General features: G+C 43.8%; 2 protein-coding genes across 2 annotated transcripts; one reads left to right on the top strand and one right to left on the bottom strand.

Annotated features, from left to right (window-relative positions):
* Positions 1-1,291: 1,291 nt before the first annotated feature.
* On the top strand, positions 1,292-13,890 carry LOC308128252 (E3 ubiquitin-protein ligase TRIM21-like). The gene is made up of 2 exons (XM_080493954.1): positions 1,292-1,352; positions 11,479-13,890. The coding sequence occupies exon 2, from the start codon at positions 11,488-11,490 to the stop codon at positions 13,165-13,167; it is 1,680 nt and encodes a 559-aa protein (XP_080350080.1). The 5' UTR covers positions 1,292-1,352; positions 11,479-11,487; the 3' UTR covers positions 13,168-13,890.
* A 3,932-nt stretch (positions 13,891-17,822) lies between these two features.
* LOC308128251 (ubiquitin-protein ligase E3A-like) lies at positions 17,823-19,527 on the bottom strand (the record flags this gene model as incomplete). Its single annotated transcript, XM_080493953.1, has 4 exons — positions 19,346-19,527; positions 19,181-19,254; positions 18,960-19,103; positions 17,823-17,943 (listed from the first exon to the last, which is right to left on the bottom strand). The coding sequence occupies exons 1-4, from the start codon at positions 19,418-19,420 to the stop codon at positions 17,823-17,825; spliced, it is 414 nt and encodes a 137-aa protein (XP_080350079.1). The 5' UTR covers positions 19,421-19,527.
* Positions 19,528-21,064: the final 1,537 nt, after the last annotated feature.

The following is a 21,064-nucleotide window of genomic DNA, read 5'->3' as shown; positions in this document are numbered from 1 at the left end:
TTTTAGATGTAAGCTTAACATAACTCCTTCTTTTTATGAACCAAAGATTGTGTAGTTCGCAGACGTCGGAACGGAATTCAATTTCTGAAAGACTTTTCGTGGTTCACCTTACGGCCTATAAATGGTGAAACAACAGACTACAACTAAATCTGCAGCTAAATAAATACATAGTAATATTAAAAATCTGATAATAAAAGCCTGAGTCAGATATAAATACAACAAAGAATGAAGGTTTAAAGGTTAGAATATGTATAAGCAGGAGGCCAGGCAGTGATCAGCAGAGTTTTTGGAAGTCCCTAGAGCCAGGTATAAACTCTGGAGGGATCAGGCTTTCTCAGCCGCTGGCCCCAGACTCAGGAACAAACTGCCCCCCTGACATAAGCATCACCAACCTTGGCCTCTTCAAATCCAGGCTCAAAACCCATTTATTCAGACTGGCTTTTAATATTCAGTAATATGGTGAAATTAAATTAAATTAAATTAAATTGTCAATAAAGTGTATGTTTTTACTCTTGTTCTCTTTTTATTCATTTCATTCTCATTTTACTGTCTGATTTGAACAGAAAGCACTTTGGTCATCTCGAGGGCTTTATAGATAAATGTTGATTGATTGATTGATTCTGTTTGATTAGTTTTTCTTTATGCACACAAACAGTCCTGAAACAAACCAGCGGTTGAAATACAACAAGAGGAGCATTTTTGTGAAAGCAGAAGAAATCCAAAAGTGTAGTGAAACATCAACCGAGTGTCCTGATGTTTGAACCCATTGTTTTGAAAAACACAAAGTAATCCCATTTCAGAAATGAGACAAACCAAACGAGACAAACTGCTTAATTTTCTCTTTGTGCATCAAAGATGATCAATATGAGCTCCGGTTTGTTTTTACTGAACACATGTTTCTGCAACCTTGACCACCAGGAGAGACATTTGTCCCTTTGACAATGGAATATCACAAGCTTTAATATGTTGTTTTGCTCTGTGACTCAAAACTGTAGTTTATGTTGCAATGAGGAATTTAAGGAAAGAAGAGAAGAGGAAGTGAGAAATGTCTTGTCTGTCTGTCCACATTGAATCAAACCGTTTTTATGAAAGGAGTCAGGAAGTCCACTTTATTTATGACATATTAAAACATTATTTCATTCAGACGTCACACTTATCTGCTCTGGTTGCAAGAAAAGAGTATATTGTTTAAGTTTTAGTGCAATAAAATAGAAAAGGTGTAAAGCTGAGAGGAGGAGCCAGAAAGAGGAGGTCCTCCGGCTCCCTCTGGCTCCCTCAGTTCTTCAGACAAACGTTTCATTTTGGGTGTGAGGGCCTTTCTACTGATTTCACTTGGATTCGATCAAATACTGGTGAGTACAGCTGCTCTCGTTTACACAAACTTTCAACAAGCACATTGAAGTCAAAGTCCACCAACTTTCAGGGAAAAGTCGAAAAGTACAAACTCTGGGATGCAGCTCAGGTGGAAAATTCTATTTTGAAGGTTTTTGACTGGTGTTTATCAATCCGGGTAAAACAGAAAGAAATGACTTGACAGAAAGTCCTGCTATATAATGACTAAATGTGTTGCGCAGCTCGAATTAAATCGAAAGTGAAAGTGTTGCAGCTCACACGTAAACAACTGGAGCAGCAACGGTCAGTATTCTAGAATGATCCAGAGAAACTTTCTCCGTTTTGACGTTCTTTTTTTAAGACCAACCGGCAGACAGAATTCACAGCAAACATCCACAACATGTGTTTGATTTTCTTCTCCGTGGCGTCAATAGACGTAATACACGGACACGCCTCGTTGACTATGGACGGTGAACAGAGCCGCAAAGTCAACAGGGGCGCACTGTGCACACTGTCATGAGTAAGCTGGAACATGCATGCGCAGTACACGGCGTCATGTGCGCGAGACAGACCATTCTTCGTGAGAAACAAAGCCATATGATAATTATACTAAATATATATGGACAAATACTAGCTGTATGAAACATATATGAAACATCAATTAGAAATAATATGTAAAAGTACATTGTACAGGATTTATTTTCTCTCAAATATTCTGAAATCTCATCCGTGGACGAGTTGTCCAGATGAGTTGTCCTGCAATCCTCGTTGACTGGCGCTGCCGCCTCACGACGCCATCTTGGATGGGTCACCCCGCGCAACCTGTGCATTTTCTTCTGAGAGCGCGCGCGCAAGAGAGAGAATAACTTATTTATTTACAACATGTAAGAAGTGTACGTGTGAAAAGAGTTGCAGAAAGCAAGGAGGCAATTTAATGTGAGTAGACTCATGATGCTCACAGCTGTATGGGACATATCAAATATAAATACTCACATCATCGGGCTGAGGTTCACTTTCAGGGTAAGGCTGAGAAAGGTTCACTGGTCTGGTCGGCTCTCGTCAGAATTCCTTCAAGTTTTTGGAAACAAAACAGGGACAAAGTTGCTTGTTCTGGGTTAACTCCGCTTGACTCTAGTGCTACCCGACAGTGAGATGCCCCATCCAATATGGTGGTGACGCGGGTTTACTCTGCAGCTCGGATGAGACGTCTACCTATACTTAAATAAAATTCTTAGCAGTGTAAACTTTAAAATGGAGTCATGAAGTATTTGTAGGAAAAAGCCTTTAAAGCTGGAACCTGCAGGCCAAAACTTATGGAGGGCTGATTGTGCCAACATTAAATAAATAAATGGACCATTAATTAATTAACTAAATGTGTCAATCATTTATTAAAATTGGAAAACAATTAATTAAATGTGTTATTAATTCATTAAAATATCAATTAAATTTATGTAAAACACATATATTAATATTTCACTATTTCATTAATTATTTATTTGCCTAAATGTGTCATTAATTAATTAAAATTGGAGTTAAATATATAAATGTGTCTAATTCATTAAAATATGAAATATTTTATGTTAAAACATTTAATCATTTCACTATTTAATTAATTATTTCATTGTCCGGTGTTGCACGGCTTCATGAATGAATTTTATCTGTCAAACTCACTCATCAAACTCAGTGGGCGGGGCCAATGCTGATCGAGTCAAACCCATTGCGTTGGTCTGAAGAGTTTCCGAACATGACGCTCCATTACCAGAGGATCTGCATGAACTTGAGGTCTTTTCCTGAGATGAGCTCCCACAAAAACGGACTGTGACCAAGATTCAAACTTCACCAAGTGAACCATTAGAATGGATTCTACAGTTTCAAAACACGGCGGTTACAATCATAGACGCCGCATCGCCATCTTGGTCTGGTCGCCGTTCTGCTCAGTGTGACCGTTTGACAGGGGCGATGAAGTGTCAGCGACTTTAATCAATCAGAACTCGCTGAATACTAAACTGATCTTCACCTGGTTTTCTTTCCTGCAAACGTCATACATGTAGATCTGATACAGGACATAAAATTAATTAAAACATTTTCTTTATTCATTTTAGGCATATGGCACTTTACATGAGTACAATCATATACTTAACCAATATCCATATAGTCCGTATATATACACATGCAAATTCACACACACATTTGTACAGTATATATATATATATATATATATATATATATATATATATATATATATATATATATATATATATATATAGTAAACATTTATAAAGAATAAATAAGGTCTGCATTCATACACTTTCATTCAGACAGTGCTCCCCTTCCTCTCTTGGTTCTGAAGTCCAGATTCCTCCTGTAATCAAACCTTCCCCTCTGTCAGTAAAAACTTTCTGTATGTTGTCTATTAGTTGTTTATTTCTAGCTTTGGGCATTAATTTTGCTGTTTAAACTTCAACCAGAGTTTAGTAGGGCAGAATCAATATGTAAAGCATTAGTGTGGTCCTGGAAGCCTTCTGAACCAGTCTGATGGCTCTTTTCTGGAGTGTGCACGACGGTCGGAGTGATGATTTGTAGGTGTTTCCCTAAACTTCACCACAGTAATTCAAATATGGAAGTATTAATGAACAGTATAGGATATGTAGTGCTTTAGATTGATAGAAATCATCAAGTTAAACACAAGAAGAGGACACCACCCTGCCTTAAACCTCTTTATAATGTAATGTAATAGTTTATATTGCAAATGTTTTCTGATGGCCATGGCCTCCAACGTGAGAGCAACACGTCCATATTCAGCCTGGTCTTCCTCACATCTTCTCTCCAGCAGATCCAGCAGCATCTTGTTCAGGCTTGTTCAAATATTGACAAGCAGCTATTGAAGATATTTACAAGAGTCATTTCCAAAACTTCCACTGGACAACATTAAGACTACCTTTGCAATGTATGTGGATGAGGGAGCGGTACATTTGGAGTCTCTGAGGTATTTGTATTTCTTTGGACCATGTGGGTGGAGTCTTCTTCTCTCGCCTCTCCACTTCTGTTAGGGTGAAAGAATTACAAGTGAATAATACAGCCTGTGACACCATGATAAAATGTGCTGCTCAGTAGTAATATTTTGGTTTATTTCTACTATAGCATTCTTGACTCAGTTGTAATCTAAGTCTGTATTGTGGAACGTGATTTATAAAGTCTCAGTTGGACTAATAGCAGGTGAACAAGCTGTAAACAAAGTGTAACTCATGGCAGCTGCTATGAGTTCATTGGTCGACAGAAATACAGAACAATAAGTTTATATTCGCAAAATTCAAACAACAGTAATGTTCCATCTTACCTGTGAAAAGTAATCCCCCGAGCCCTGCTTTCTACAGTCCGCCGATTCTTACAGGAATACTCCCCATGGTGCTCTGGTGTCCTGGATTCTCTGCTGCTGCAGTTTGTGTTTACAGGCTTGACGACCGGGCCAAGATGGCAGGAAATACGGCCGGCCAAGATGGCGGCTGTATTTCCTGCTCCGTGGCAGCCGATGCTGCGTCTCTTCTTTATAAAGTCTATGGTGGAAACAAGACGAGTCTGGAGTTTCCAGTCGGGAGCCGACTTTAACATCCAGAGCCACCCAGTGTATCTGAACATATTCACTTGCTCTGCAGCAATCCGTTATCTGAGATCAATCTGTTCTGACTTGATGTGCAGGAGAACCAATCAGGTGAAAGGACCCGCCCGCTGAGTTTGATGGGCGAGTTTGACAGATGAATTCATGAAGCAGTGCAACACCGGACCATGAAATAAATAAAATAATTAATAATTAATTAAATTGTAAAATAATTAAATATGTTTTTAAAATAATTGAATTCACATTTGAATGAATTAATGACAAATTAAATAAATTATTTAATGGTGTATTTATTCAATTAATTTTGACACAATCAGCCCTCCATAAAAACCGGCCCTTCAGATGACCTTGCAAAGTGTAAACTCAAGAAATAATTTCTCAATTAAATAAAATTACTTTCTTTTCCTCATGTGTCCACTGGGGGCGCACTGTTTAATTCCAAATAGAAATCACAGCACAACACTGAGAGACAGAATTGACCAGCAGGGGGCGGCAACACTCTCAGCCAGAGATAAGCGACGCTGCAGTGAAAGCGAGTTTCTTTATTGATGCAGAAAAGCGTCAGCATGAAAGATGTTTCAAGAGGGAGAGTTTGTGAAAACACGCTGAAGGCTGCTGAAGGAAAAACAGTCATTAATGTGTTCTTTTATTGATGAGGAAACAAGAGTGGAATTAATCACACAGTTTCACTGGTAATTACCTTAAGCAGAATACATGGAATAAAAGCGAGATCTCGGGCTCAAGCACCAGTCTGTCCGGGAGGATCAGGCTTCCATGGTCAAGAGCCCAGAGTACACGAAAACGTTGGTTTATAAGCATTTCTTTCACCCCTCCCTGCACATATGGTGTGGATATCACATGTTGTCTTGATCGAAACTGACGATATCTCGTGTTCTGTCCCGAGAAGTTGTAGATATCACAATCGTACTTTCTTCAGACAAGCAGGATGTCAGGTCGACATATGTTGCAAACTGGTGCCTGTAGTTGCATTCTCCCATATATGGTCATGTTATTAACAGCTCTGAGCAAAAGCAATACAAGCGGATTATACTGGCATGCAAGCTAATGTGTTGATAACTCATAACACCTATTTCTTCCTTTAATCCCCCTTTTGACATCTGGTAAGACCTGATGTCAACATACCTTAAATAGCCGTAGCAAGAGCGCAATGAGAGGGGCTGGGAGGCGGGTAGGGATATCTATCTTCACCGTCTCCCTGGGATGATGGCGGTAGCAAAGCAGCGCATTCCTATAGTCTACATAACACCAAACCTTAGGGTATAGTTTCCGCGTGGAAGCGAGATATGTAATTCAATCACAAACACTTTTATTTATTATTCTTGTCGTTGGCAGCTTGGCACGCTACATGACGGGGAGAACTCCTTCTCTCTCCCTTGGGTTGGAGGGGAGGTCTTTCACCTTTTCCCTCTTTCTTCGGAGTCGGGCGGGTCAGGGCAGACTACCTGACGGCCAGGGGTGACTCAGGGATTATTCTGCCCTGTGGTTGAGAGTCCCCCTTTTAGATGTCACGCACAGGTGCACAGGAAGACAGGTGGAACCACGTGTTCCCTTTTCCGGCCAGACGCACGGCGTGAGACGTTCTTTTTTTTCTTTTTTTTTTGCCCTTGTCTTGTTCGGCAGCTTGGGCCAACAATATGATGTGATTGAGAGCCTTCAGAGTCAGAACAGTTTTTGGTCTTGCAACAGGGAGAGACCTGGAGTCTCCTCCTGTTGCTGCCTCCATCAGAAGTTGGCATGGCTGCCGTACATGACCGGGGGGGGAACGCACAAAGAGAGAGAGAAGAGAAGAGAAGAGAAGAGAAGAGAAGAGAAGAGAAGGGAGGGGAGGGGAGGGGAGGGGAGGGGAGGAGAGGAGAGGAGAGGGAAGTTGAGGGGGAGGGGGGAGGGGATAACATACAATACCCTTGTTGTGCTACATATATTATTTGCAGTTATCACACTGATCCAAATACATTACAACAGTTATTAGATTAACCAGCCTGAGCAGCTCTGTCTAGACAGTAACATGAAGCAGGAACATGAATTAACAAAGAGGAAACAACAAAAGAGGAACATGATTTTTAAAGTTTGAGCAAATGATGACAGAGAACAAGCAATTTCAGAAGCACCTTTCATGAGGAGTGGAAGTGTGTGTGTGTGTGTGTGTGTGTGTGTGTGTGTGTGTGTGTGTGTGTGTGTGTGTGTGTGTGTGTGTGTGTGTGTGTGTGTGTGTGTGTGTGTGTGTGTGTGTGTGTGTGTGGTTTGTCCACTGGGTGTGGCCGGAACTGTTGTGGGGGGACCCGTAGCGACACCAGAGCGACCAGAAAGGGGGAGCGCGGCAGCAGGGGCCAGCCCGCCCCACCGGGGGAGGGTGGCAGAGGGAGGACTCACCCCCAGCGCCGCAGCGGGCACCTCCACCAGAAAGGGGGAGGCCCTGCACCCCCAGGGCCCCGACGCCCCCACCCTGGCTGGGTCTGCTGGTCTCCGATCTGTCTGGCGAACCTGGAGTGCATACACTGTACAAGTTTATAGTATTGTCGATGTGCGATCTTACCTGTAGCTTGTAGATGCGGTGGGGTGCTTGCAGGTCCAGGAAACGGTCTTCCTGTTTGTAACTCAAAAGGAGTGAACCCTGTTTGTGAGTTGATTGCCATTCGAACAGTCATTTGTGCGACAGGGAGTGCATCTGTCCACACTAAACTCGAGTCTTTGCACACTTTGGCAATCTTTTCTTTTAATGTGCGGTTCATTCTTTCCACCTTCCCTTGGGATTGTGGATGATAAACTGTACCAAATCTGTGTTTTAGCCCTTGTAGCTTTTCAACCTCCTGCAGGTCTTTGTTTTTGAAATGTGTACCATTGTCAGACCTGATGGCTTTTGGAAAACCATGATGTGGGATATAATGGTTTACCAATGCCTTTATTACTGACCGGGAGTCTTCCTTTCTGCAGGGATAAGCCTCCAGCCATCCGGTGTATGCATCCACCAGGACGAGCAGGTTCCTATATCCCCCAGATCTGACTCCCATGTCAGTAAAATCCATTACCATCTCCTGTCCTGGAAGCAGAGGAAACCTCTGCTTTCCCTGTCCCACCTTGGTGGTGGGTCTGGTATTAAATTGTTGACATGTTTCACACTGACTCACTTGTTCTTCCACCATTCTGTTTAGGTAGGGGTGCCACAAATTCTGTAACAACCTCCGGACTTCACTCTGGCCAACATGGCACGGCCCATGTGCTTCACTTATCAGATCCTTCAATAACCTAGCAGTTGAGACTGGACGTCCGTCCGGCCCTTGCCACATTCCCTGGTCCTTCTCTGCACCTGCTTCTTTCCAATTTGGAAGACAGTTTCACTCCAGGAGGAAGAGTGGAGAGAAAGGAGTAGCGCGCTCCTGTGTCTACCATGAGTTCAGTCTTTGTGCCGTTCACTAGTATTGGGAGGATGGGGTCGGTGAACACGTCATCCTCCCGGCCTCTCGGGCCCCGTCAGTACTTGGGGTAATTTCCCCAGCTCGGGCCGGGAGCTTGGCTTGGGTTTGGCGCTTGGTGCGGAGGAGGCTGCTGTGGGGGTTGAAGGGTCGGCTGGGCAGGTGGTGCGGCCTGCGGATACCCTTGTGGGGGTCCCCACTGAGCTCGTGGATTGATGGGGCAGCTTTGTGAAAAATGGCTAACTTGTCCGCAAATGTAGCAGGCATTGTTTGGTTGCGGCATGGGGCGGGGTCCGAAACGACCTCCTCCTCCCCTTTGACCTGTATTAAAACGGCCTCTTCCCCTGTTGGGAGGGCGCTGATTGGGCATTGGCATCTGTGGAACCACGTACACAGCCGGTGGGGGAGGCACAGGTGGAGCTGCAGTAACTGGGGCCTGAACCTGAGTCTGCTTTTTACCAGTGTTAAATTTATTTTGGGTTTCCTGCAGCTGGTGTCGGGGTAGTGTGTAATTGAGGGTACAATGAGGGGATCTGGCCACCAGATGGCATACTCAGAAAGGGATTAGTCGAGGTGTTGCAGTCTGAGTCAAACCCTCCATGTTTGTCAGAGGTCACACCCTCCCGTTCAGTCGTACCGCCCCTCTGAGTCTGGTCTCCTGTCGCTTCCTGCTTTCTCATTCTGTTCACATGAGCCAGAGAGGCAGCTTGTCCGATGCGAATACACCATCTTCAATTTTTATATTGTTCAATAAATCTGTCGCGGTCACGTCTGCGTCGAGTCAATGCAGAGGTTTTTTGCTCTTCTAATGTACGTATCATTTTTAACAGGCAAGGTTCAGCCGCGCATATTGTTTCAAATAGATCGTGTTTTTCTTTATCTCGCGGAAGGAGGTTGTTTTTCAACATTCCTCCCCAGTGTTTTTGGAGTTTTTTTAGTTGGTTGACCAGCTATGATTACATTTACTGCTTTTAAGAATTGTTGACAAACCGTCTGATCCTGCTGTTTTTTTTAATTGTAAATTAAACCATTCTGTCTCTCTGTCAAATTCCCCATCCATTTTGTCTTTGAACTACCAGATTCTATTCATTAAATATTTTGTTCAATCTGACTCCGTTACTGTCCGCCCTCCTGGACAGATTCTCCAGACATACTGTTCCGTGAAGGAATGTCTCAAGGACAAATGAGTGGTTTCAGAAGGACAAGCTTCTACGTACGACCTAATGCCACACGCGGTCCCTCACTGGGCGTCTTTTCGCAAAACCACAAATTCTTTTAGACCTTTCACTTGCTGTATGATTCTGTAGTTCTTACAATACTTTTCTTCCTTTCTTGACACACTCGTATTAACGAATGCCGAACAGGAATACTTCGTATATGACTACCATCTACACGGTGGACCTCGGCGGGTCTCTTTTATTGTTCTCAAAATCACGTGGTCCAGCCACCACGTAACCAAAAACACAAAAAATTACACAGCAATCCTACCCTTAACCTACACTATTTCAATACTGCCCGTCGATCGGCCACACAGGGAAAAAATCTCGATCACGTCAGTTTTCAAGTCGTTCGGCCTCTACGAGGAACAGTCTCGATCACTTTTATCTTATTTCTTCTAGGTCGATCAGCCCTCAACGGGAACAGTCTCTATCACCTTAAAACATATGCAAAGTTTTTTATTACTTGTATTCTGTCACAGGTATTTTATCATTACCATTATTCTTTAAGTCGTGGGATGACAGACCAGACTAGATCACAATTTAAAATTTTCAATCTTACCAGTTATTTTGAGGCGCGCCGTGAAACCAGTCTGGTCTGAGGGTCCGCACGTTGTCTCCGACACCAATCACATCGGGGTCACCAAATTGAAGGAAAAACAGTCATTAATGTGTTCTTTTATTGATGAGGAAACGAGTGGAATTAATCACACAGTTTCACTGATCATTACCTTAAGCAGAATACATGGAATAAAAGCGAGATCTCGGGCTCAAGCACCAGTCTGTCCGGGAGGATCAGGCTTCCATGGTCAGGAGCCCAGAGTACACGAAAACGTTGGTTTATAAGCATTTCTTTCACCCCTCCCTGCACATATGGTGTGGATATCACATCTCGTGTTCTGTCCCGAGAAATTGTAGATATCACAATCGTACTTTCTTCAGACAAGCAGGATGTCAGGTCGACATATGTTGCAAACTGGTGCCTGTAGTTGCATTCTCCCATATATGGTCATGTTATTAACAGCTCTGAGCAAAAGCGATACTGTCATGGGACGGAACTGAGGCTCAAGTGCAGACAGCAAAACAGGAGACACAGAATTTGATTTACGGATTTATTCAAACTAAGGAAGAGCGGAAACAAGAAAAACCTACGCAGGCAAAAACTAATACTAAGAAGAAAACAGAAAACGATCGGGAAACTCCTGACGGAAAACTACTAGAAAACAAAGTACAAATGATCGCAGCCAAAGAGGGCAGGCGGAGGAGTCTGGCACAGGAGTGGGGAGACTCAGCTGCAGAGTGGGAAGGTTGGAGGGGATCGTAGTTCCAGGCAGGAGGCAGACAGGAATCCAGTTACGCATAGGACCAGGCTGAAGTACTTTACGGTTTGGCGGCAGTTAGTGGTCATGCCGTGTTTATATAGGAGGTGCAGGTGGTGAGGCCACTCCCCGCCGCAGCTGGAAGCAGTTGAGTTTATTGAAAGTGCGAGGTCATGCCCATGAGAGAGGAGGCCACCAGATGGTGCCAACGGACCAAATTAGGGTTGAGAAGTGGAGGGCCTGACAGATACAAGCGGATTATACTGGTATGTAAGCTAGTGCGTTGATAAGTCATAACACCTATTTCTTCCTTTACTGCAGAGATCCTGAGTTCTGAGAAGTGACAGGTTAGTGTGAAGAGAAACGTTCCAGCTCACATTTCACATGGAACTTTGTTTTCCTGTCAGACAATTTCAGCTTGTTCATCATCGATTTTGTACAAATGTCAATATTTTTTTTCTCTCCTCTATTTCTGTGGACATTTCTCAACACTGTTATCAGGAGTAAGATCACTGTCTGTTCTGCTGTTTCTGTTGTGTTCACTCTCTGTCTCTTGTCCTCAGAGTGTGAAGATGTCTGCTGCCAGCAATCTGCCCTCTGAAGATCAGTTTCTGTGCTCCATCTGTCTGCAAGTGTTCACTGATCCAGTCACCACACCCTGTGGACACAACTTCTGCAACCAGTGCATCAGGCAGTACTGGAACTCCAAGGTCAAATGTGACTGTCCCCTGTGTAAAGAGTGTTTCTACAAGAGACCTGAGCTGAGGGTCAACACTTTGCTCTCTGAGGTTGTTGCTCAGTTCCGACATGGAGCTGAACACAAAGTCAGCAGCAGCTCAGAGCAACAAGCTGCTGGACCAGGAGAAGTTCCCTGTGACGTCTGCACTGGAACCAAAGTGAAGGCCCTCAAGTCCTGCCTGGTGTGCCTGGTCTCCTACTGCCAGACTCACCTGGAGCCTCATCTGACAGTTCCAGTCCTGAAGAAACATCAGCTGATGGAGCCTGTGGAGAACCTGGAAGGCAGGATGTGTCCGAAGCACCAGAAACCTCTGGAGCTGTTCTGTAAGAGCGAGCAGACCATTGTCTGCATGATGTGCACTGTTTTAGAGCACAAGACTCACCAGGTTGTTCCTCTGAGTGAAGGATGTGAAGAAAAGAAGACGGAGCTGAGGAAGACGGAGGCTGAAATGAAGCAGATGATCCAGAAGAGACGAGTGAAGATGGAGGAGATCAGAGAGAGTCTGAAGAAGAGTAAAGCTGCTGCAGACAGAGAGAAAGCAGAAGGTGTTGAGGTGTTCACTGCTCTGATGGAGTGGGTGGAGAGAGCTCTGAAGCAGCTGAAGGAGAAGATTGAAGAGGAAGAGGAAGCCAGAGAGAAACAGGCTGAAGGTCTCCTCAAAGGCCTGGAAGAGGAGATCTGTGAGCTGACGAAGAGGAGCTCAGAGGTGCAGCAGCTCCTTCTCTCTGAAGACCAGCTCCACCTCCTCCAAGGCTTCTCCTCCCTGAAAGCTGCTCCACCCACCAAGGATTCGACGGAGGTCAGTGTCCGGCCATCATCATATGAGGGGACTGTGGAGAGAGCTGTGGCTCAGCTGGAGAAGACTCTTAGCACGGAGATGAAGAAGCTGATGAAGAAGCAGTCTGAGGCTCAGCTGAAGAGGAAGCAGTCTGAGGCTGAGCTGAAGAGGAAGCAGCAGTTTGCAGTGGATGTGACTCTTGATCCTGATTCAGCTCATCCTAAACTCATCCTGTCTGATGATGGAAAACAAGTGAGCCATGGTGATGTGAGCAAGAAGCTTCCAAACAACCCAGAAAGATTTTCTCGTTATAGTATTGTTTTAGGAAGACAAAGTTTCTCTTCAGGTAAATTTTACTTTGAGGTTCAGGTTAAAGGAAAGACTGGCTGGACTTTAGGAGTGAGCAAAGAGTCGATCAACAGGAAGGGAAAGATCACACTGAGCCCTGAAGAAGGTTTCTGGACAATACGGTTGAGAAACGGAAATCAGTACTTTGCTCGTGAGAACTGTTCTCTTGCTCTGTCTCTGAGGTTTGTTCCTGAGAAGGTGGGGGTGTTTGTGGATTACGAGGAGGGTCTGGTCTCTTTCTATGATGTAGATGCTGCAGCTCTGATCTACTCCTTCACTGGCTGCTGCTTCACTGGCAAACTCCTCCCGTTCTTCTGTCCGTTTGGTAATGGTGCTGGTAAAAACTCTGCACCTCTGATCATCTGTCCTGTCAGTCAAACTGTCTGATCAGGTTTTATCATTAAACGTCACCAACAACGAATAAACTGGTGAGAAAGTGAGAGATTAACTGGGATTCATGGGGAACAATTGTATGATTTCATTGAGCAGCAGTCCGTACCTCAAAGAAAAGCTTCATCTGACACTTTGTACAACACAAGTAAAGATGTGACGGGAAGAGGAACCACTGAGCCGCCAGTCAGTATAAACCTGATTCTTCCTGGCAGAGCACCTTCATGGTTGGGTTTAGACCTCCGTCAGACAGGTCAGTCTCACCCTCCTGAGGATGTGTTGCAACAGTAATCTTGCTCCATCAGGACATTCAGGGTCCGAGCGAGACCCTGTAGGAATGAAAGGAATTACTATTCTTCTTTTACTTTCTAATACTGCGCCAAACTGCTGCATTTGTGACGGCCTGAACTTTCCCAAACCCTCGTCAATATTTACACACCGTCGCTATTTTCGTCCTGTCTGGGGAAAACACCTGTTTTAAATGGAAGATTGTACAAAGTGGTTTAATAATACAGTCAGTAGTTACTAACATTTTAAATTCACAGATTTGATGCTCTGTATTCGGCTTTTAACACAACACACACTCTTTAGGTAACAGACCCGCGTTCCAGTCCCAGCTGCTGACTGGAGCCAAACTCTCAGAGAGATGATGATGATGATGATGATGATGATGATGATGAGAATATAATGTTATGTGGATGAAGTGTTAATAAAAGTGTTAATAAAAATTCACTCTGTCTGCTGCATCCTTCAACACAAACTCATTTTACTTTAGAGGCCACGTTGTGCAATTTGAGCTCAAGTAGACCAGGAAATAATCGAATCATAACCTATAAATAACTCTTAACACTTTGTTTTAGTACAACAAATATTAATATATCATTAAGAAGTTCACCTTTAATAAACCAACATTTTAAAACACACCACAAACCTGAAATTTGAAAAAGAGATCTGCAATTTCAACAATATTCTGCTTAAGTTTAACGTGTGCTTTACAACTTACAGATCCCAGTGGATTTCTATTAAGATGGTGGGATTTATGGTTGGTTATTAGCATTAAATTACTGTAAGTAATAGATTACTGAAAGTAATAAATCACTGGAAGTAATTTATGAAAAATTGAAATTATTAATGGAAGTAAACGGTCATTTACTCATTAACAACTCCTAAAGTAATTGAATAATTTCTTTAACAAAAAAAAAACATTTTCAAAAATTATTTATTAATAAAAAAAATTATTAATTTGCATAAATTTGTTATGTATGTATTAATGATAAATTGGGGCACCACCAGATAAACTGGAAATAACTAATACCAAAATATCAGTCTCCTTTGTAAAAAGTTTATTTAAGTTGGTTAATAATTCTGCATAAAATATAACAAACAAAGGGAAGGTGTGAGATCCGAGCACAGACTGTTACAAACCAGTGAATTGTCAACAATAAATACACAATAATCACCAAGAATCGTTCAATTCAGCTGACAGGCGTTTAATAATAAAATGTATTAATTCATCAATAATTCTGAAATCATTCCATAAATCAACACATTCAAATAGCAAACGACATCTAACACAGAGATCTAATCTATTAAACAGCAAACACTATGTACAAAGAGTGAGTGTGTGTGTATGTGTGTGTGTGTGTGTGTGTGTGTGTGGTCTGGAGTGGTGAGTGTGAGAGGGATTGCGATGACCCACGCGACCACTAGAGGCGTTTGACTCGCTCTTTCTGGGGACGCGGCAGTTGCTTAGCGGCCAGATGAACAAGACGTCCGTCGAGCGCGCATCTCGGAGCGAGGCAGTCTACCGAGGGCGTAACGAACGGGCGGTTCCGTTGGCCCGGTTCTGAGCGCCGGAGTTCTAAGTGGAGGTTGGGACCTGCAGTTAGACTCTTGTGATCGAGGGAGATCTGCTCTTGCAGCAGGTAACAGTTGGGTGTTACATGCAGTTGGTGTGTGAGCTTATCTTGATCAGGTAAGGGGGGCACGTAGCTGCGGGTTAGTGAAAGAGGGGGAGAGAAGAGAACAACAGAGAATTCTGACGACGCTCGGTTCTGAACCCTGGTTCCTCTACACAGAGCTCCCAGTGGGCCTGGAGCTCACGTGGACCTCTGGTTCTGAGGTGGAAAACCAGAGTCCTGGACTTGGTTGGTGCGCTTGAACACAAACATATGTGATGCTGCGGCCTTCTGAGCGGCACAATGAAACACATTGAACAGCGGGGCAGATGATTTGGAGAGGAGACGCTGGCTCTGGTCTCCAGAATCCCCCCAAAAGAAGGAAAAATAGAAGAAACAGACGACGTAGTCCAAACTGGGTCCTGCTCGTCCAGAAGGCTGGTCCTAGTGTGTCTTTTATTCCTATTGGGTGCTCTCTATACCATCCTGAGGTAGGAGAGACATGTCTCTCCCTCGATGGTCAGATTGAGAAGCAGAGAGAGTTGGTTGGAAAAGTTTCACCAAGGCTTGAATTTCGGACCCCTGTGGTGTTTGGGTCGAGTTCGATCATCCTCCTTGGCTGTCAACCTGGGGGGTCGTAAAACTGGCTCGCTCCCCTGCTGTTTTATGGCCTGTTCACTGTCCCTGGTGATTCTCCTCAGTCAGAGAAACTTCTGGAGGAGTTCACTGGAATCTTCAGCCCAACAATGTTTACATCTTCAAACTTTGCTGGAACTCCAAAATATAGAAGCTAGTTCATAGTATGATCAGAATAAGTTGTCAAATTCTAGAAATTATCTTTAATGTCGACACATTTCTACATCTGAGCAGTAATCCTGATCCCCTGAACTGCCCCACCACATAATACAGATACTAGTGCGCCCCTGATGGTCAAATAAATGTATTGCAGTTAATGCGAGCTGATTCTGGTCGTGGGGCTCATGTTTGACACGCCTGTTCTAAACAACTGTGTGAAACTCAGTGTTTTATTTGTCTGTTTATCTTACCTGTATTTTAGCCATCAAGGTAAGAGAAATGACAAAACTGCAACTATTGCAAATTAGAGCTCATTAAATATTCCTACATACATACATATATTCATATTATCCACTAACCCTAACTTGACAATAACGTCATAACATAGTGAAATATTTTTATATTTGTATATTAGATTAATAAATCCACTACCTATTTTTGATAAAGAAATGCAGTTTTGTTGACAGAGTACTACCTTATTAGCTACTAATATTACATTCTGATAAATATTTTTTAAATGCATCTTCATGAAAGAGAAATACACAGTTTGTGGTCTGAGTGCTACTGAACCAGAAGAAGAAGGAAAAAGAGCTGCAACTGAAATAAACTGGTGAGAAAGTGAGAGATTAACTGGGATTCATGGGGAACAATTGTGTGTCCGGAGGAGTTTTCAAGGAGACATGTTGGACAAAATAATACTGAAATAGTTTAGTCAAACATGAGGACATGGAGGACATCCTAAGCAGCTGCTTCATCCGCTCAGGGAAACCTTCAGTCACGTGTTTAAACAGCAGTCATGTGGCTATACAGTATATATGGTAGTAGCAGATGATCACTGCAATAAGTTCCTGGACTTCTTTCCTACTAAAATCCACAGCAGCCGCACTGCCCAGTGTCCTGCTCCCACTCCCATCGGCCTGACCACCGGGACACAGTTCAAGATCTTCCAGCTTCTTTGCTCCTTCCTCCTTGTTTCCCAGCAGGAGATCCAGGACAGTGTCAGGAAGATGAAGTCCACCTCGAGCCCTGAACCGTCGCCTGGTCAAGACTCACTTCTTCACTTTTGCACCTGTTGTCACCGCCATGGTCAGTCAGTGTCTCCAGTCTGGCTCCGTTCCCTCCCAAATGAAAACCTGAAAAAAACCCAGAACACTTGACTAATCTCAGACCCAGAGAACCTCTCAATCCTCTCTTAGGGACTGGAAGAGGTTGTTGCCTCACAACTCCATGACCACCTCAAACCAAACCAGCTCTTCCAAAGTTTCTATCTGGTTTCCGGCCTGCACACCCTCCCTCCTCATCCTCCCTCCTCATCATCCCTCCTCACCCTCCCTCCTCACCCTCCCTCCTCCCTCCTCACCCTCATCCTCCCTCCTCATCCTACCTCCTCATCCTCCCTCTTCATCCTCCCTCCTGACCCTCCCTCCTCATCCTCCCTCCACACCCTCCCTCCTCACCCTCCCTCCTCATCCTCCCTCCTCACCCACCCTCCTCATCCTCCCTAACCCTCCCTCATCCTCCATCCTCATCCTCCTCACCCTCCCTCCTCACCGTCCCTCATCCTCCCCCCTCATCCTCCCTTAACCCTTAACCATATAGAACATATGGAACATATGGACCATATAGAACATATGGAACATATGGACCATATAGAACATATGGACCATATAGACCATATGGAACATATAGAACATATGGACCATTTAGACCATATGGACCATATAGAACATATAGAACACACAGCATAGAGGTGGAGGATGAGCCCCTCCATGTCTGGACGTCAGGCTGTGATTTAAGATGCTGCCTTACTGCAACAGTTTGACTAGGCACAGAGTTTTTTCAGCATTTTCTTAAATAACTTTTCTCATTGCGATTTTGTCTGTTTTTCTTTCTTTTTTTGAAACTCCCTTCTTGTCTCTGTTGTCAAAAAGCGGTTGTAAAACCTTCTTTGCGGCTCCGTCACAGCATCCCAAAACCTTTGGCGTAGGTGATGGCCTTGAGCAGTCGTTCCCTCAGTTTGTCCTTGGAGGAGTACTCGGGGAGCAGCAGGGCGTTGAAACAGGTGTGGGAGGTCGGCAGCCTGCCGGAGAAAAGGACACGACAGTTTGAGTGAGAAACTTGACGAAACCAAAAACGTCAGTCAAGAGTAAGAAAATGTCTTGGAAAAGCTTCTTGACAGTAACTGTCAAACCCAAGATGTTAAACGACTCTCAAGAGTCAGGACCTGCATTCCTCAGTATTTGTCACTGCATGGATGATCATATTTGCAATTTTACACAGAAATTCAAGTAGCACTGTGTACAATTCATCCAGACTGAGTAAACTAGCAAGTCATGTGACCGGCTGCAGCAGATCAACTACCGAAGCTCAGAATTCACTGTTTCATAACATTACAGCAAAACGGAGGCGTTTCGGAGTTTGGTCTCGCTTTGTCGTCTTAAAATGGATCCTTTAAAATTTGGACAGAATTGTGCAAGTTACTGAATATGAGCTCAACAGTTCAACTGGAGTTACATCAGTCAGTGGGAGGAAGATGCTCTACAACCTGGATGTTAGCGCTCATTTAAAGAAAGAGATTTATCAACTGACATCCCAGGTCAACCACAACGTGCAGACAGCAGCAGGACGCTCAGAGCAGCGATTCATGCACCAGGAGTCGTTCTGCTTGAATTTAAAAACGACTCATTAATTCAGGATTCACCAGACTCTGGTTGTTTAGTGAAATAGTAACTGATCTGCTTCTCACTGGGGATGTTTGCTCAGGATTCTAGTAACGGTGAAGCTATTAGCTCAATTAGTGGGACGGGGAGACGGCGGCTCCACTGGAGCATCAGGTAAAGTAACTATGTGAGTAACTGAACTCCCAGTTACTAGTGTGTGGAGCGCCATTAGCATTAGCATAACGTTGAGGGGGGAGGGACTGCGACGTTACGAAGCATCAGAGGGACAAATGTATCGTCCTCCTTCAGTCTCCATCATGAATCTTCAGTCAAAGTGAAGCAGAAGTTGGACACACTTTGGTTTTAAATGAGCAACCGGAACCTTTTTAACGCGTGTTGGAACATTTCCCTGCCGGGTGGGTCCAGACCTCCTGACCTGTCCGTGTCGGAGCCGTTCTTAGCGATGATCATTTTCAGTTTTCCCAGGCCTCCCACTGGCGCTCTGTCTGTGCCGGTGGTGAACTGGAGAAACAGCCGCTTCTGCTCCTCTCCGAAGGAGTGAATGGTTTCCCAGAAGTCTCTGCAAGCGCCAAGATCAAACTGTGAGACGCCTCCACACCAAAACAGAAAGTGCTCCACTGAATCAGCTCCGCCTACTTGATGACTCGGCTGTCTCGGCTGTAGCCTCCGTCGTACTCCGTCGTCTTCTCAAGAGCTTCAAAGTCCAGCTTCTGAGGGGCGACAAAGTGTAGAGCGGTTAATAAAGAAACGAGCCACCTGCGAGAAACAAAGACGAAAATAAATCAGGACACGTGTCCTCACCCTGCTTCCACAGATGAGCAGCTCGACTTCCTCTGGTCGGAACAAGTATTTGAGCGGGGACTCGTTGGTGACCATCAGGAAACCTTTCTTAAAGGCTTTGAATTGTCTCTCAACGCTTGTGTTCAAGACGTAGTCAGCGTACAGATCTATGAACTCCTGACAACGAACCACACATGCAAAGAGCAGGAGGGAAAAAAATGAAACGCTTTTCAAGTGCTAGTGCACCGTTTTCTCTTTTTTTCAGCAATAAATCTGAGAGTTCTGTGTTTGGGGAACCTGCAGGATGTGAAATCAGCCAAGACAAGAAAAGGTTGTCAGTATTTTCTGCCACAATAAAAATAAATCATGTAAACCCTTTCAATTAATGTGAAACTGAAACAATAAAATAAAAAATACATTTATTACTGAAACTAAGAATATTTTTTGCATTTGAAAAACTTTGACGAAAGCAACACATTTCTGGAAAGTTACAATAGAGGCCCAAAAAGACTGTAAAGAGCATAAAATATCAGTAACTGTAAACATGCCCAATCCACTAATCCATCTTCTGGACTGTTTTATTCAACTCGGGGTTTCCAGGAGCTGGAGTCAAACTCTGCTGACGAGGAGCGAATGCAGGGAACATCGTGGACAAACACAGAGAACCAGAGTCACAGATGAATTGACTTTCACTAATACTGTCCATTTTGCAGGGCAGTGAGCCCAAACAGGCTCAGGGAGAACATGCAGTCTCACTGGTCCTGTTACAGCCTCTTATGTAACAAGTTGTTATGAAATATGTTGTAATGAAACCCAAAATGTAATAACTGCTGAATAATGTAAAAAGATTTAACAAGAATTTAAATGGGATCTTAATATGTTTAATGGTATACATTATTTTGTACTGGTGATTGGAGACATAGATTACAGATTATAGAGAACAGAAGACTATACATGACTTGGGCAACAGCAATCCTACATGAATACCTCAGACTGTATATAGATATATACGTTAGAAAACAACTGATAGTCCAAACTTTACTCATTCTTTCAATATTATTCAAATTGAAGCAGTTCCAAGTCCAATCCATAAATCAATCATAATTCACTTTATGATGTAATAAAACTATAACAATATTAGTGGAAAAATATTTTTTTCTGCCCCATAATGTAATATTTAAAGTTTTACATTTTGGGCTCAGCCTCTTGTTACATTATTAACCAGTTTTTATATTTCGGGTTAAATGACATTATATTATCTAACAATCCGGGTGGTCGTTACACATGGGGTTTGAACAAGCCTCTGGCCGCCGCCTCTGGCCGCCGCCTCTGGCCGCCGCCTCTGGCCGCCGCCTCTGGCCGCCGCCTCTGGCCGCCGCCTCTGGCCGCCGCCTCTGGCCGCCGCCTCTGGCCGCCGCCTCTGGCCGCCGCCTCTGGCCTCTGCAGCCTGACCTCAGAAGAGTTAATGATGCTTTGTTTGACTCTCGGATCGTGACACCAGTATGTTTATGAACCAAAGGTAAAAACCACAACAAACTATAAAATTCAAATGGAATTACAACTTTTGAGGGGAGGAAAGAGTTCAAACAAACTACTATATAAATCTGTAGCTGAAATGATAAACCTGCCATTAGTTTGATCTCCCACACTAATCCTCTTTTCTCCTCTTTTCTCCACTTTTAATTGACATTTGGAAGTTGCAATGAACAGGAGGCAGGACCAGTGTGTACTTTGAGGGCT

Source organism: Lipophrys pholis (genome assembly GCF_963383615.2).
Source record: "Lipophrys pholis genome assembly, contig: SCAFFOLD_128, whole genome shotgun sequence".
In the NCBI taxonomy this organism is placed as follows: domain Eukaryota; kingdom Metazoa; phylum Chordata; class Actinopteri; order Blenniiformes; family Blenniidae; genus Lipophrys; species Lipophrys pholis.
Note: the sequence above shows the minus strand (reverse complement) of the source record. Positions and strands in the feature narration are given on the sequence as shown.